This window comes from Macaca thibetana, chromosome 2 (assembly GCF_024542745.1).
Source record: "Macaca thibetana thibetana isolate TM-01 chromosome 2, ASM2454274v1, whole genome shotgun sequence".
Classification (NCBI taxonomy): domain Eukaryota; kingdom Metazoa; phylum Chordata; class Mammalia; order Primates; family Cercopithecidae; genus Macaca; species Macaca thibetana.
Window position 1 is genome coordinate 118557157 of NC_065579.1, and position 18283 is coordinate 118575439.

At 40.1% G+C, this 18283-nt stretch overlaps 3 protein-coding genes across 5 annotated transcripts in view; all 3 read right to left on the minus strand.

Annotated features, from left to right (window-relative positions):
• Nucleotides 1–18283, minus strand: part of THOC7 (THO complex subunit 7) — a 738093-nt gene that overhangs the window by 349631 nt on the left and 370179 nt on the right. The window lies entirely within an intron of this gene.
• The window catches only part of PSMD6 (proteasome 26S subunit, non-ATPase 6), a 1096682-nt gene that overhangs the window by 171971 nt on the left and 906428 nt on the right, over nt 1–18283 (minus strand). The gene's annotated exons all lie outside the window — the stretch shown is intronic.
• Nucleotides 1–18283, minus strand: part of PRICKLE2 (prickle planar cell polarity protein 2) — a 353218-nt gene that overhangs the window by 88918 nt on the left and 246017 nt on the right. For all 3 annotated transcript variants that reach the window (XM_050781222.1, XM_050781224.1, XM_050781225.1), the window contains one exon: nt 16275–16458. In XM_050781222.1, the coding sequence (XP_050637179.1) occupies nt 16275–16458 (184 nt within the window). The remainder of the gene's footprint in view (nt 1–16274; nt 16459–18283) is intronic.

An 18283-nucleotide genomic window follows, 5' to 3' on the forward strand; every position in this document is an offset into this window, starting at 1 on the left:
GGTGCCTTGATCCTGAACATTTCAGCCTCTGGAATTGTGAGAGGATAAATTTCTGTTCTTTATAAATTACCCTGTCTCAGGTATTCTGTTATAGCAGCACAAAACAGACTAAGACAAGTGGCTAACAGACTAAGACAAGGATCCAGTGTGGCTGGATGTTAAGAAATGGTGGATAACCACTCTAAGAATAGAAATATACTCCACCAAGCAAAGGAAAATGAAGAAAACTGGAAAGGCTTCATTTAAAAAAATAGAACCCAAGAAAACAGAAAAAAGCAGAGGAAAAAAGATAGCAAATAAAGTGGTAAGAATGATTATGTAAGTTATCATAATAAATTTGAATGTATCACACCCATGAATTAAAAGATGGATTATCAGTTTGGAATAATAGGAATGCAATATCCATCATGTGCTGCTTGCAGAGCCCCACTTAAAACCATAAGAAGAGACTTAAAATAAAAGAATAGAAAAGCATAGTCTTGCAGTTACTCACCAAAAGAAAGCTAGTATGCAATGTTAGTATTATACAAACCAGAATTTGAACAAATAAAATTAGGTGGGATATAAGGGATATTATAATTAATAGATCCTTACTCATTTCACAATTATTGGTGATACAGTTTATTGACCACTTTTACAATGGCCACCACTTCACAACTTCTATTTCTGAAAAATATTATGTAGCTGTTCATAAACTTTTTAAAAGTAATTTCATGTTAAAATAAAAAATAAATAACACATTTATTTATAACGAATGTTACAAAATAATAATCTATCAAAACTATAGTATAACCATAGGTTATGTTACATATTATATACCATAACTTGTAGGCACCAAAAAACATAGCCTCAAATACATAAAGCAAAAACAGAAATATAAGGAAAAACAAATCTATAATTACAGAGAAAGATTTTAAGTTGCCTTCATTTGGCATTGATAGACCAAAAAGGCAAACATGAAAACTATAGAGTATATCATAGCAACAGTAATTATTGTTCATGAACGCTACCATCTTTCTTCTAACAATTTGGAAACATTGCCATGTTTATTTTTACTTTATAATGGAAAAAAATATTTCACATCTTTACATTCCAAATGGGAAATAGAAGCTAGAAGATGCAAAGAAACTTGGTCAAGGCCACTTGATCGCTGTCTGAAAACAAACTTCTGATTCATGACTCTTTCTGCACTTGAATGTTGTCTTTTCTGTGTATCTTCCCAATCTACATTCCTTAGGTATTTCCCCCTGATGTCATAGGGGAAGAGTGGAATATTAACTGCTCCGTAAGCACTGGCCCTATGCGACAATGAGCAAGTCATGTATGTTCTCTGAGACTGTTTTCTTAAATATTAAATCCAAGGTTTGGGCTTAAGAATTTCTGCTCTGTCTTGTTTTGCTTATGCTTATATCTTAGGATGCTGTAATTCTTGCCCCCAACATCTATGGACAAGAACTTCAGACTTAGATCTCAGTCTTGTTTCCCCAGACAGGCCTTACCAAGAAAAGTGTTTTCAAAACAATTGGCCATTCTAGTCTGGAAAGATACACATTTCTTGAAATGCCAGGTACTGATTAAGTCCTCTGCAAGGCAGGAAATATTACTGTCTTCATTTTATAGATGAGAAAGAATGACCTCAACAAGGTAAAACAACTTGCTCCCATCATAAATATAGCTGGACAGTGGCAGAGCTGGATCAGGTCCCAGCTGCGTCTGATATCACAGCCATGGCTCTTAATTACTGTGCTTAAGAAAGACCACAGTAAATGGTCCCACTGACCATATTTCAGCAGAACTTTGTCTTTTACTTATGTTTAGTTATTTTAATTTTATTTTTTTAAGACACCGGGCCTTGCTCTGTCATCCAGCTGGAATGCAATGGTGCTATTACAGCTCACTGCAACCTTGAACTCCTGAGCAATGTGCATGCTTCAGCCTCCTGAATGGCTGGGGCTACAGGCCCACATCACCGACTGACTGATTTAAAAAAAAAATTGAGATGGAACCTTGCTATGCTGCCCAGGCTGGTTTCAAACTCCTAGACTCAAGCGATCACTCAAGCTATCCTCCTGTCTCAGGCTCCAAGTAGCTTGGATTATGGGTATGAACCACTGTTCCAGTCCAGAAGAGCTGTTTCTAATGGCATATTCACCATCTAGATGAATTCTTGACTATCCACACAGCAATGGGGCACAAAAGAAGATGGATGTTTCAAAACTATGTTCAAGCCCAACCTCAAATTTATCCACGTCATTTGACCTTCTCTCTCAACACACATAGAGTTGCCAAGTGGTTGGCAAACTTAGTTGGTTGGCACTGTAGCTTTTTTCCCTGGTTGACTCTCTAAAGCTATGATTCTTGCAATAATTTACAGAATGATGGAAGAGAAAGGAGACTATAAAAAAGGCCCAAATGTTAGGGCCTACATATTAGGTATTGTCCTTGGGAACTTACAGAGATTGAGTGTTCACAATTTTGATTATCCACCCTGAGGAAATAATTACCCTCTCACCAAACACCAGATCCACTGAGGATGGAGACACCACCTCTTTTTTCCTAACGCCCTTTGGCAAGAGTCAGAAAGGTTTCTCAGGACCCCAGGATTGTAGGGAAGTTAATGTTTACAGAACCCCTTAGGTTGCTGCTAGAATTTTTGGTATCTTTCAGTAAGTTAGGAAAAGAGAGCCTCCAAACTAAGAATTAGAAAAAGTCAGTCCCCAAGCTAGATTATCTGATAAAAGTAATGGAAAAAACAGCAATTACTTTTGTACCACTAAAAATTGCCATAGCAATAACAACTACCACCACTATTTACTGAGTGCCAACTACGTGTTAGGCACTGTCCTTGGGAGCTTAGAGATTGTGAAATGAGCCAGTCTGTGGAACTCATTTTCTTGTGCCATCCATCTGGATGTTGATGAATTTCTACCCCAAATCTCCTTTTCATTGTGCATGATTAATACTGAGCAGTTCTTTCTAACAAAAGGCTTGGCAAAAGACTTAGCTACTCCCTGAGGCAATTGATGAAACCATAGGAAGCCTCCACCATTGGCATGGGAGGAAGCTTGCCTTCCTGTTTGCTAAAGAGCAACTTCATTCATTCATTTATTCCACCACTTTATCGAGGTATCCACATATAATAAATCACATGTAAAGCATACAATTTGGTACGTTTCAACATATGTATATACCCATGAAAGCATCAACATAAACAAGATAGCAAATGTACCTATCACCCCCAGAACTCTCCTCGATCCTTTTGTCGTTTCTCCCTCTCATTTCCCCATCCCCAAGTAACTACTGATTGCTTTCTGTCACTATAGATTAGTTTGCATTTTCTAGAGTTTTATATAAATGAGATCACATAGTGGGTACTGTTTTGCCTGGCTTCTTTCATTTGGAATAATGATTCTGAGATTCTGATTTATGTTGCATAGACTAACAGTTCATTCATTTTTATTGTAAAGTAGTAGTATACTACATGGATACAATACAATATGTTTATCCATCTACCTGTTGACAGACTTTTGAGTTATTTCCAATTTTTAACTATGGAAAAGAAAACTAAGAGTAGCCACTTTTAAAACCCCAAATGCTTAAAGCATTGTTTCATTTAATTCTCACAACTATGCTGTAGTTAAGTATTGACATCCTTATTTTTCAGAAGATGAGATGAAAGCTTGGGAAGGTGAATTAACTTGGCCAATGTTGGAAAGCAGCACAGACTCTCAAACACTTATGAACCCATAAAGATAGGTACTCAAAACACAGAAGTCATCGGAGGCCAGCACAAAGCCTGATGTCTGCATGGGTCTTCCATGAGACACTTTCTACATCTACCTGTGTATGGCTCCAGGCCACCTAAAGCAACATATAAAGACTGGTGGTGGAAAGCTCCAGGTTTTGATTGGACTTGGAAAACTGCCATACTGAAATCACACATATACTAACAGCTTGCACATATGGGTACTTAATAAACAACTCTTGAATGAATAAATGGCTGAATGTACAAATGAATGAATAAATGGATGCACAGGCAGGTAAATAGATTGAGGAAGGAAGTTAGTTACTTGTTGATTTGGTGGTGGATTAATCCAGTCATCCCATGAAATTACTCAAAATATCTCCTACATCATAAGGCAGAGGAGATCATCTTGATACTACATCAATTCTCACACCAGGCTACAGTGTAGACTGCCCAGTCACAAGAAAGGGTGTGCAGCTGTGAACTTATGCAGGAAGTCTAAGTCAGAGGCCAAGTCCCAATCTTTAGGACCCTAGAGTGAATTTACTGTAAAGGTTGGAGACATCTGTCTTGAAAGCTAGAACTCCTATTGTAGGTCTCTCTTCCTGCATTTGCAAATGAGCCTTGGCCTCTCCAGGCCTTATAATCTGCATGCAAGCCTTGACAAGTCCCTGCTGGTGGAATCTGGCCACATTGCTGCTGACTTCAACTGGCAGAGGCCCTAAAGCCTGGGAACCCAGGTTCTAGTCCCAACTCTGACAGCTCCATTGAAAACAAGTTTATTAACAGGCAGTTTTATTGAAAGTTGCACACACAGGCATATTTCCCATTGCCATCCAATGACATCAGTGTATTTCTGAAGCCAAGATAAACACAGCATTGTTCATGTGACTGGCTTCCCGAGAAGAGTGAGGTGGACTGCTTTGAAGCTTCCTTCTGCCCCCTTCTTCCCTCCCTTTCCAACTCATCTCTGGAACTGCATTGAAAATACTGAGGTGAGTGACAGTGAAGGCTAACTAGGAGATGCAGCTTAGGGAGAATTTAATCCAATTCAGTTGGAGAGACATGCATCTCCCTGCACCATGAAATTCCATTTTGATCTCAGCATGTGCTGATGGAGTGATGAAATAAAGACAACACTCTGCAAATGGCTGGTGAGTCTAATGATGGTTTTTATGGGGGTTTTAGAAGGGCTATTAGATTGTGCATTCCTTTCCTATAAGCCAAAACCACCCAGCAGACCTTGAGAGATGAACCATTTTGTCATTCTTCTCTCCCTTCCCCCAGCATCTGCCAGCCTTTGTCCCTCCTGGTATAAATAGCTTCTCATATAAAAGAGCAAACTGTCAGTAGCCTGAAAGCTAACGGTAAAGCTGGACGCCTGGCACTGTGGCCCCAGCCGGATGGTGGTGAGTCACAGCTGTATAATTCATGGTCCTGCAGTAAAAGGGATCAGCGCATGCTCTAGGTTAACAGGCCAGAAAGGGAGCTGAAGAAACAGGGCCAGTGAAAGACTTTTAAAAGCATCCTGAGTTTCCTTTAACAATCAGCCTTGTATTTGGGTGATATCCAGGGCATGCCAGTCAAAGGCAAAAAGCCAGGAATGGGATGGGGTAGCTTCTGGGGCACACCATTCATTAGTATCTGCACGCAAATCTGCTTCAGCATCTTGGAGATTCAAATAATGATTCTGATGAGTTCAGCAGCTACCATTTGCTGAGGACCTATTTTGTGTCTGCCTTCTCCTAGGATCCTTACAGAGATGAATTCACTTCTTCTCTGTTAGCCACTTTAGACTGGGCAGAAGCATCTCCGTGTTACAGCTGAGAAAACTGATGCTTGAGATGCCCAAGGTTACAGAGTTAATAAGCGACAGAGTCAAGATGTGGCCTCATCTGTTCCTAGCAATGTGGCTTTTCCATTAGCCAAGAGTAATGGCTCTCAAACTTTGTCATGCATAAGAAACACCTAAAAGCTTTGTTGAAGCAGATTCCTGGGCTCCATCTTCAGAGTTCTGGTTTATTAGGTCTGGGGCAAGTCCTAAGAGTCTACATTTAACATGTTCCCAGGTGATACTAGTACTACTGGTATGGGAGCCTCATTTTGAAACCCACCGGAAGAGACAGACCAAATCTGGGTAATCAAGCCATCATTCCATGTAACGACTCAGCTCAAATGTCACTCCTGCAGAGAGGCTTTTCTTAGCCATCCAATCTAAAGTAGATAGATTCTCTAAATCAGGGGTCTGTGTTTCAAATCAGGCCCCCTTCCTGTTTTTGTAAGTAAAGTTTTATTGTCACATGGCCATGCCCATTTGTTCACCTCTTGTCCATGACTGCTTTCGCATTACAACATCAGAGTTGGGGATTTGCCACTGAGACTGCATAATCCATGAAGCCTATATTTACTAGCTAGATCTTTACAGACAAAGCCTGTCAACTCCTTCCTCTAGATTGCATCACCCTTTTTTATTGCTTTGCTAATTGACATCGGTCTCTGAATGTGTCTTGTTATTCAGCTGTTAAGTTGTCCCACATCCTTCACTAAACTGTCAGCTCCACAAGGGCAGGGGTACCTGTTTGCCTTTCACCGCTGTACCCTAGTGCCTAGGAAAGTGCTTGGCATATAGTTGGCACTCAATAAATATTTGCTGAATGAATGTCACTATTGAGTGCCCAGGTACGTGATGCTATCTGTACCAGGAACATGAGAGCCCCTGGAGGAAGTACAGTAAAGCCAGGGTAAGAGAGTGAGAAGAGATAAGGATAAACAGAGATTGTCGATAGGGCAATAAATCTTTGAAGCAGGGCCATGCTGCTTCCTGCAGTGGTGGGGAAACTGGAGGTGGGGAAAAGATGAATTCCTTAGTCACCAAGGTCAACTTCAGATTAGGAGAAATTTCCCATCCCTAAGAATGAAAGAGCCTGTGTGACTCATGCTGCTCCCCTCCTCCAACTGACACCACGTCTGCTTTCTTGGATCTGATTCCCTGAGTGGAGCAACGTGCATGCTCTTCACTGTGCATGTGGAAGGGGTGGAGGAGGAAGAGCCCACATGGGCACTGGAGTCAGACAGATGGCCGGTGTAAGTCCTGTCTCTGTCCCTCGCTGACTGTGGTATCTTAGTCAAGTTTCTGATCCTGTGAGCCTCGATGATTTCAATGGAAAAACAGAGGATTTTGTACCAAGGATTAAATCAGATTGTTTATTCACGCAAACCCTGTTTATTAAATGGCTAGTATGTGCCAGCATTATTTTTGGTACTGAGCATAGAGTGGTGAATAAGACAATGTCCGTCTCTAACAGACTCACATTTTGGAAGGTAGTATGGACATAAATAAATGTAAGTAGAGTACTTGCTATGAATTTAACATATGGAAGATGTTACCTCTGTAGTCAAATGGGGGCTCTCTGTTGCCCTATCTGCACTTCGGGCAGAAACATCAAGGGGATGGATGATCAGGCACCTCCAATTTCCCAGGGGCAAGCAAGGTAGTGGAACTGGCCCACCTTCATGTCCTGGGATGCCTTAGCAAGCACTGAGCACTGCATGGCCTCCATTCATTTCCCTCCAAACAGTTTTCCAATACTCTCCCCAAATTCTTTGTGCACAAAGTTGGTACTGATTTCATTTCACTTCTGAGTTTCACTCAAATGAATACATTACCTTCTGTAACAAATGAGATCTCTGCATAGCAGGCATCTTCAGTAGCAGCTCAAATACTGCCTCCCCAGAGACGCTGGATCTGACCCATCAGGCTAAATTAGCCAATCCCCCCAGCATCCTGGTCCACATCCATGATCTCAGAAGCTGTTTTGTTTTTTTTTTTTTTTAAATATATATAGGATAGATTAAGTGAGAAGCAACTTCTAAAGCACCCAGGAAAATGTCTGACACACGTAAGAGTTTTCTAAATATTTACATGTCTATTCTTAAGGTTTTTTTATCACTAGGTTTTTTTTTTAAAAAAATCACAACCTGAAATTATTTGTTTTCTAATTGTCTTTACTCTTCACATAACTATAGTGCAGCAGAAACCTTAAGTCTCTTGTTTATTGTTTTGTCCCCAGTGCCCAGAACACTGCCTGACACATAGCAGGTATAAAATAAACATCCTTAAACAGGTGAATGAGGAAACAAGAAAAGCCCAATGGCCATTTCCTTTTCACCCAATTTTCTAGCATGCTCTCTGATTCATTCCTTGGACTCTCATGGGGAAAATCAAGTGGAATGCTGCCAAGAAGCCCATAGCCGAGCACTGGAGACAGGTACTAACAAGGTTCCAACTGGCACAGAGGCCAAATCAAGGAGCCTCTGCTGACCTGTTGATCCCCCAAGGGAGATGCGTAGAATATTCTTCTTTGTGGGAAGACTCCCTTTGCACTCTGAGAAGCCTATAGAAAACTCCCCAAGGACTCATTCCTCGCAGGTCTGAGGACTGTGATGTTGCAGGAGATCTCAGGCACCAAGGAAGGTGGGTGGCAGAGCTCAGTACTTCAGCAGATAGCCCCAAAGCCTGCTTGGGGCATTAGAGAATTCAGAATCAAGAGGCTGCATCTGGGGCGCTGAATAACTTCCTCAGGCTCCATAGAGCCAGAGAACTTCACTGGGACAAATTTGTATCTTTGTAACAATCCCGCAGCAGAAGGCCTGGGAAACAGAAAGCTTTCCATACTGGCAGAATTCAAAATTACTTTATGAAAACCTTTTGAGAAGGCCGAGAAGGACTCTAGGATTCCTATAAACCCTATGCTTAACCTGCCTTCTCCATCTCCACCTAACCTCCCTCTTTCCCGGAAGCCAAATGTTCCTTCTGCTCTTCTTTGTGTTGGCTCAGGGCAATAGTAATTAGTTAGTCACATACTACTATTTCACAAGAAAGGTGGGAAGGAAACAACTGACTCATTGAGCAACTTCTATGTGCAGACAGAGGGCCAGGAGCATTATAAGCACTCTCTCATCCATGGCCAGATCAGCGCTGTGATCTCCAGGTCTAGTAGTACTGGCTCCAAAGTTAGGTTGTCTGAGATTATATCTGTCTCTGCTATTCATTAGCTGTGTGATCTTGGGCAAGTTATTTAACTTCTCTGAGCCTTGCTTTACTCACCCTACAGTGGAGACAGGAAGAATAATTACCAAATAAAGTAGGTTGAGAATTAAATGGGATAATACATGCAAAGTGTTAAAAAGGATGGTGGGCCCATAGCAAGGGTTCAATGAAAGTTTAGTAATTTTTCCATCATCATTGTCATCTTCATCAAGAGGAAACTGAGGGTCTCAGAGACTGAACAACTTTACTGTGGTCAGAAAGTGATGGAGTAGCAGAGAGATTTGCCTGATATCAGAAGCAAGGCTCTTCCCACTGGGCCATGCTGTTTTCTCCTCATGCCATGGCTCTCACTGGGCTCCCCAGATTCAGATTGGGACATAAATGGTGTCTAAGTTTGAATACACAGTGGGCTTCTGCCAGACCCACTGCTCCTCCAACCCTGCTCCACACCCAGGGACTTGGAGCTGCCTCAGGTTTGCTTAGTGCAGCCCTTGGCAAGAGGTCACCCTCTCTGACCTTTTTGCAACCTAAGAAAACTCTGAAGCAGTTGGGATGGCTAGGGGAATCTGCTTAGAATACAAATCTTTAGGAGCAGCCGAGGGAACAGAAATAATTGATATGGAATAATTCTTTATGTAGAAAATAATGCCACAGGCTATTATCTCTTCAGTGTGATGCGACCTGAACATTTCTGGTTCTGCAGAGGACCCCTGTCGTCGGTCTATCTCTTAACAAATGTTTGCTGGGTGCTGGACATGTGTCAGACACTGTGCTAGGTGCTGGGAGGATTCCTAAACAACAAAGTATGCAACATTCCTGCCCTCCTGGACCTTAAAGGAAAGCAGGGAAGCCAAACATTAAACAAATACTTACACCAATAAGTATCTAATTATAAGTTTTATAAGTGTTAATAACAAAAATTGCAGGGTTTGCTACAAAGCATGTAACTGAGGACCTAATCTTGAATTGGGGCTAGCCAAAGTAGTTATTTGAGGAGATACATTTAATCTGACACCTGATGGATGAGTAATAGTCACTAAAATAAAAGCCAAATAAATAATTTTATACACTCCCAAAAGAGATATTTTAGAGCTTCACAGGGCTCAAATCCAACTAATTCATCCCTGTCTCTGGGTAGTACTGGCTGTCCTATTTTACTACTTATAAGAAAAAGGTTCGGAAAGCCAAAAACTAGGCAATCACACTTGGTATCCATTCTTCATCCTTCCTGTGACAGTTTGAAGTGAAAGTTGAGTGTTCTGGATGATGAATCTAATTGCAACTTATTCTGTGCTAAAACACAGTTACGGTCAAGGTCAAATTACTAACCTTTGGAGATATTAATATTTGAGAACCCTCCATGAATACTTGGGAGTATCCAAAACATCAATGAAAAAGACATCCACTCAGAAGAAGCAATCTGATGGCCTCTTCAGAATTTCAAGGAGGAGCAAGGAGGAGAACTAATAGAAAACCCACATGCACCCAATGAAAGCTATCCACCCACAAGACATACCAGTTACGACCTTCCTGGAGGGTGGTGTAGCATCATGAATCTAAAACCTCAGAGAAGCTTATACATGACCACTACACCTCCAGAAATTATGCTTATGGAGAGGAGCAGGCACATGTATAAAATGCATAAGGTTAGTTGCTGCTGTCTTGTAATATAGAGGAAAGTCGCCAATCAATGCAAGTGGTCAAAACTAAACCCTCAGCTCCATGGTGCTCAATGATGGTACTCTTGGCATTTGGGATGGGTCCATTCTCCTTTGCGCAGGATCATCTAGTACTTTTTGGGATGCTTAGCATCTCAAGGCACCATCCATAGGCTAGTGGAGTCCCCCAGTCATTTAGATAGTAATTGCCCTCTCCCAAACATACATTTCCAAATGCCCTCTAGAGGTAGTGGTACCGCTCCAGGTTAGAACCTACCAACACAAAACTATCGAACCATTACAAAGGATAATCCAGACTGAAATATACTGATGCAGAAAAATATTCACAATATATGGCCTAGAAAAGACAGCTCAGGATAAGTGCAGAGCACCATCACATTTTTGTCCAAATCAAAGCAGAAATGTACTCCTACACACATAGAAACCTGAATATACAGGCTGATATGGTTTGACTGTGTCCCCACCCAAATCTCATCTTGAATTACCATGTGTTGTGAGAGGTACCCAGTGGGAGGTAATTGAATCATTGGGGCAGGTCTTTCCCATGATGGCCTCGTGATAGTAAGTCTCATGAGATCTGATGGTTATTATAAGGGGGAGTTTTCCCGCACTAGCTCTCTTTGCGTGCTGCCATCCATGTAAGACATGACTTGCTCCTCCTTGCTTTCTGCCATCATTGTGAGACACGTTCATTCTGCCACGTGGAACTGCAAGTTCAGTTAAACCTCTTTCTTTTGTAAATTGCCCAGTCTTGGGTATGTCTTTATCAGCAGTGTGAAAACAGACTAAAACACAGGCAAAAAGGTTGAAACATAATTTTCCTTGGTTGGTGGAATTATGAGTGAGTTTTAGTTGCTTTCCTGGACGTCTCACATTTTTCTTTTCTTTTTTAATGAACAAGTCTTCTTTTTATAAAAGAGGAAAAAGTTATTTTTGGATTGAAGAACAAAAAGGTGACCCTCCACGGCCAACTGGTCATGCAGCTCCAATTCTCATTTTGATTTAGCAAAGATGGCAGGATCTGCCTCAGGGAGCACCAGCCTCTGCTCAAGCAGTGTGGGATCCCCACTTTTTCATTCTGCTGAATACCCATGGTACAAGGCAGCAACTGTTCTAAGCTGGAACTAGAGCATGGTAGGTGCTCAATAAATACTTGCTAAATTGAGTCATCCTTTTTTGTTTTGATTGGGCCAGAATTCTGCTAAGATAGATATCCTCCAGTTTTTAACATCACTTTTACCCAGTGGTTTTCCTATTCCCCAGGAGCATTGGGTAATGTCTGGAGACATGTTTGGTTACCTCAAATGGGAAGTGCTTTTGGTATCTAGTGGGTAGAGGCCAGGGATGCTGCTAAGCATCTTACACAATGCAGAGGACAGTCACCACAGAAAAGAATTATCTGTCCGAAGTGTCAATAGTGCTGAGGCTGAGAAATCCTCTTCACTATTTGCCCTTCTTAGAGCTTGTTAATTATTTTCTAAGTTCTTATTTTAATATTATGTACTGTAAATGTATCATCATAGCACCTGAAAGGGATAGGGTATACACTATTCACTGTTTGAGTTTGAAATGAAATTGATGCCTTAAGAATGTCTTCAGACCAGGTATGGTGGCCCATGCCTGTAATCTCAGTACTTTGGGAGAACTGCTTGAGGTCAGGAGTTGAAGACCATCCTGGGCACAAGTGAGACCCCCCTTCTGTACAAAAAATACAAAAATTAGCTGGGTGTGGCGGCATGTGCCTGCAGTCCCAGCTACTTAGGACTGAGGCAAGAGGATTCCCTTGAGCCCAGGAGTTCAAGGTTGCAGTGAGCTATGATCATACCATTGCACTCCAGCCTGTGTGGCAACAAAACTCTGTCTCTTAAAAAAACAAAAATAAAAAAAATAAAAAATGACTTCAGATGGTCAACTAGGGGCAGATTCCAGCCCTCTGTTCTGTTACCATTAAACACCTTATTTGGAGTGAGCAGAGGCAAAGGATCTGAACAACTTCTCTGATTAGTTTTCAGCTCAGTCATTAGAGATCATGAGATAAATGTCTTTCCTTTCTGGCATCATTTGTTATATTTATTACTTCCCCACTATTTTTAAAAGGTTGAGTTTTACAACTAGTGAATTTTTATGAAATTAAATGCCTATATTCAAGAACACTTCCCTAAAAGGGAGGGGGCTTTTGCTTGCATTATATTCAATAGAAGGCATTTCTCAGGAGAAATAAAATAATAAAGAGTATCACCTGAAGGTGTATTACCAACCTACGACCTGGGAGTGAAATGAAAGGTTTCTAACAAAAATGAAAGTACATTACTCTCAACCCTAACTAGTCTTTAATATTTTGCCTCCAGGACAAAGCATTTTTACATTCCCTATAATTTCTCTTGATAGAAAAATAGACTTTCTCAGACAGTTAATATATTAAACATCAGAATTTTTATTAGTGAAGGGCATTTAGGAACTCAATTTTTTCTTACAGCATACTATACAGCTTTCTAAAAAAAACCCTTTAAATTCATAAACAGTGCTGTATGTAATAGACTTTAGAAGATCTTCTAATTTAAAAATTTGAAGCTCATTTCTTACATACAATATGACCCCTTCAAACACCATTAATATAGATGCATATTTTATTAGGTGCTATAGGATGCTTAAAATAACATGAGAAGGTTTTCTCTCTCTGCAGAGCTATTTCCTTTTCTAATCATCTGTGTCAAAAAGATTTAAGTAAGTGTAGGAAATAGGGAAAACCATCCAAAGAACAACAGAATTATTAGAGATGCGACTATCCTTTCATTTGACATAATTCAAACCACTTGTTTAATGGCACTAATCATTTGCTTTCAAAACAAATCGAAGAAATTTCAGATTTATGCTTCCCAAAGACATTCATTTTGGATGAGTCAAGGGACCTCCAAAAATACCATTAGTATTCACTTTTGAAATCATAAATTTAATCAAAACCCTAGCTTCTGAAATTGTCTGTTTTCTTGGGTCAATATGAGTAGAAAGTTTTCTCTGAATCTGCATTTCATAGCATGATGTTTAATGGTTTTAGAGAAAACTCATTTTAAGCAGGAAAGTGACAAAAGCTTGACTTTGGAAAATTCAGAGTCCAATTTAGCAAGAAGCAATGTCCTTCAGGTGAACAAAAGAAAGATGGGCTGCTTCGAAGCTGTTGGAAATGAGGTTAGCAAGAAAATGAAACAAGCTCACAGGTGTATCTAGGTATGAAAACACACTGTTCAAGTACTGGTGGTAGAATGGCAATGTCAAACAAAGTTATGCAGTCAGCCACTACCTCTCTGAGTGTCTAAACAAACTCAATCAAACACTCTCATTCTTCTTAAACTAATTATTTAATAATAAAATCTTTACTAAACCAGAAGATATAACCTCAACTCACAAACTGGAGAAAGCACTCATTTCTTCCTGTTAATAACCCAACAGAGAATTACCTTCAATTCTCATGGAGATTATTTTCTGGGAGTGTTTCTATTCTAAGACATTTTCTCCCCTGCAGTGAGAATTAGAACAGAGATCACAAAACGAAAGTGCCTGTAGGGTTCTGGAAGGTAACATGAAAGAATAAAATGGACTTTGTAGAGACTGGGATGATTTGGTATAATCAAGCTTTGTCTAAAAGGAATGGCCATCACTCAACTCCAGACAATTATATCCTTACAGGGATGAGATACCAGATCTTCAAATTTTCACGACATAAATATAAACTTTTACATGAAGCAAATCTCTAATTTTGAGGTATTAGTAGCTAATTAAATTTTAAAACAATACCTTGCTGGCTAAACAAATCCTACCTGTCTCCCTGATTTCATCTGTCAATTTGCAACTTCAAAATTAGAAGAAAATGAGCAGTGGCTAATCTATGAGATTATATTAGTATCACTACTATTAAGTTATGGATGAATTCTTGGGTTCTCCTTTATTATAAAGAATTTTCTCTATCCAGTCTGTCATTGATGGGCATTTAGGTTCATGCCATGTCTTTACTATTATGAAGAGTGCCACAATGAACATATGTGTGCATGTGTCTTTATAATAGAAAGATTTATATTCCTTTGGGTATATAACCGGCAATGGGATTGCTGGGGCAAATGGTATTAATGTTTTTAGGTCTTTGAGGAATTGTCACACTGTCTTCCACAATGGCTGAACTCATTAATGCTCCCACCAACAATGTATAAGCATTCCTTTGTCTCCACAACCTCGCCAGCATCTGTTCTTTTTTTTTTTTTTTTTTTTTTTTGACTTTTTAATAATAGCCATTCTGATGGGTGTGGGATGGTATCTCATTGTGGTTTTGATTTGCATTTCTCTTATGATCAGTGATGTTGAGCTTTTTTTCATACGCTTGTTTGCCTCATGCATGTCTTCTTTTGAAAAGCGTCTGTTCATGTCCTTTGCCCACTTTTTAATGGGGTTGTTTGGTGTTTCTTGTAAATTTGTTTAAGTTCCTTATAGAGTCTAGATATTAGACTCATATACACAATGGAATACTGTGCAGCCATAAAAAGTACAAGATCATGTCCTTCGGAGGAACATGCATAGAGTTGGAGGCCATTATGCTTAGCAAACTAACGGAGACACAAAACCAAATACTGCATGTCTCATGTAGTGGGAGCTAAATGATGAGAACACACGGACACATAGTGGGGAACAACACACACTGGGCCCTATCAGAGAGTGAAGGCTGGGAGGAGGGAGAGGGTCAGGAAAAATAACTAATGGGTCATAGGCTTAATATCTGGGTGATGAAATAATCTGTACAACAAACTCCCATGACACCAGTGTGACAAACTTGCACATGTACCCATGAACTGAAAATAAAGTTAAAAAAAAAAAACTTAAAAAGAATTTTCCCTAAAAGCATTATCACACCTAAAGTTCCCGAGTTAAAATTTCAACGGCTGTTTAAACTTTAAAATGTTTTTGTCGGACATAGAGATGTCCTGAGAAAGAAATTTTACGTGTCAGAGGAAGTCAACAGTGGTCAAACACTTCAGATTCTGGCACTTCAGATTTTCACAGGAAACATCATGAAAATACCCAGCTTATAAAAGAGCTTCTTAAACAACATGGGGCTGGTGGAGGAGAAAATTTGAAGTACCAAAATATACAAGAGGCTGTATGTCACTGAGAAAAATGTGGCACACCTTTACATGAAAAATCCCTAATTTAAAAGTATTAGCAGCTAATTAAATTTTTAAATAATACCTTGCTGGTTAAACAAAACCTACCTTTGTGCCTAATTTCATTTGCCACGAAGACCTTTTCATCAAGCCAATGACGTTTACAGCCTTTGGGTGGTGCCAAGACATTTCAGGAAATGCCAGTGTCTTTCTTTGTAAAGTAACACTACAAACTTAATGTCTGAACACAGCATAATCAATGGGAAGAGTAAGGAAAATTCACACTTCCTCACTCTTATATCTGAAGAGTCTTACTGTAAAGACTCAGAGCCAATGTAGAACTCTTCTTCTCCACCCCCAAAACCAAGTTTCACTCTCTTAATGTTTTAAAACCAATGTTTCTGAGACATTTCTAGACAATCCTGGTAATGGTTAATAATGATAATACAGAATGAATTAGCAATGGATCACTCCTGGCTCAATTTCATTTCCTTTCCTCATTTTCCACTGGGGCCCCTGGCATCTTCAACCTATTTAGCCCTACCGCTTCTCTGAATCAGCAAAGTCTACTTTTCCTACAGAACTGGAATGAGGAAGTACCAGTAAGACAAAATGAAACACCCAAACCGGCATGCTCCCACCCAGAATGGTACCTGTTCAGGCTTCAGACCCGGCGGGACCCAGGCATACTCTTCCAAGGCACAGCCTGAGTCATCATCTGAGGTCGAGTTCCTCTGAAAGTCAAACATGAGTTTGCTGATGGTCTTCTCCATCTCCAGCGGCATCACTGTCACCATGTGCTCCTCTTGGGGACACTTGCAGTGCAGGCAGATCTTCCTGCAGGCAGTAAAGGGAGCAGGTGAGAAAGAAGAAAAAACCATTTTTTTTTTCAAGAGCCTGCCAGTCACCAGCCCTTGGATCCCAAACCATAAACACATTCCTTGGCAATGGGCATCAGGCAAAGGCATCACGAGCAGTGTTCCAGAACATGCCTGTCTTTGCAGAAGGCGTGGTACACGCATGTGAAAACAGCATGAAAGGTCAGAGGCCACCAGGTAAGCATGCTAAGGGTCTTTACATGTGGACCCCAGCCTTCTCTTCTAAATCAATACCCCAAGAGGAATGGTAATGTAGTTTTTATTTTACTAAGTAGACCACTGGATATGGCCCATGACCACAATTTCCTTAACTGTAATAGCAATTACATATACATAATACATATGCTGACCAGAAATGTTACTTGTAGATAACAAATACTGACAACATACTGCTTTTATGAAAGGTTCCTAAGCCCTGGAAAATGGAGAAAATGGTTTAAAAAATGCAGGTAAAATTTTCTTTAAGAAGAAGAGCAAACACACATATTTCTTTCTCACGAAACACGTCTGGCCCTAAGATCTCACAGGAAAGACAATTTCACCTCCATTAAAGATCCCTGTAGCTTTGGAATTCTAATTAGAAACCCAAATTTTCCCTATGTTGGTGGGTTTTTTTATATACAAGAAGATCATGCATGTGAATTATTTCAAAAGGTAGCAGCCAAAGATAAAAATCTCCCAAACTGAACATTTCTCTTTTAAGGTTACCATCTGTTCTCTTATCCATAGCTACAGAAATGATGAAGCAATAAATATGTTGATGTCAGCAACACAAAAGCATTTCTAGCTTCCACCAATAAAATAAAAAGAGAAAAAAAAAAAGAATAGAGGAGGAAAATTTTAAGGAAATAAGTTATTTCATGTTCACTCTTTTTAAAATTATTAGTTTCAGTAGCACCTTATAAAGGTGATAAAAGAGCCCAGAATTTTAATCCCCAGATGTGCCTGATGTTTTGATAACAGCTTTGTGAAGATACAATGTACATAAGATAAAACTTGCCATTTCAAAGTGTACAATTCATGGACTCTTAATACATTCAGAATTGTGAGTCATCACTATCTAATTTTATAGCATTTTCATCCCCCCCCAAAAGAAACCCCAGGAGCACTGGCAGTTACTTCCCATATCCCCCTGCCCCCTAGGCTCTGACAACCACTAATCTATTTTCTGTCTCTATGGTTTTGCCTATTTTGGACATTTCATATAAATGCAATCATACAATACGTGGTCTTCTGAAGTTGGCTTCTTTCATACAGAATGATTTTTCAAGGTTAATCCAAGTTATAGCATGTATCAATCCTTCATTCCCTTATATTGCTGAATAATATGCCATTGTATATACATACCACATTTTCACTGATCAGTTGTGGACATTTGGACTATTTTCACCTACGGCTTTTATGAATAATGATGCTCTGATTACTTATGTACAATTTTTTGTGTGGATATTTGTTTTGTTTTGTTTTTTGAGACAGGTTCTCATTGTTTCCCAGGATGGGGTGCAGTGATGCAATCATGGTTCACTGCAGCCTTGACCTCCTGGGCTCAAGTGATCCTCCTGTCTTAGCCTCCCAAGCAGCTGGGACCACACAGGTGCATGCCACCATGCCTGGCTAATTTTTTTTTTTCTTTTTTTTTGAGACAGAGTATCGCTCTGTCGCCCAGGCTGGAGTGCAGTGGTGCCCTCTTGGCTCACTGCAACCTCTGGCCTCCCAGGTTCAAACAATTCTCCTGCCTCAGCCTCCTGAGTAGCTGGGACTACAGACATGCGCCACCACACCTG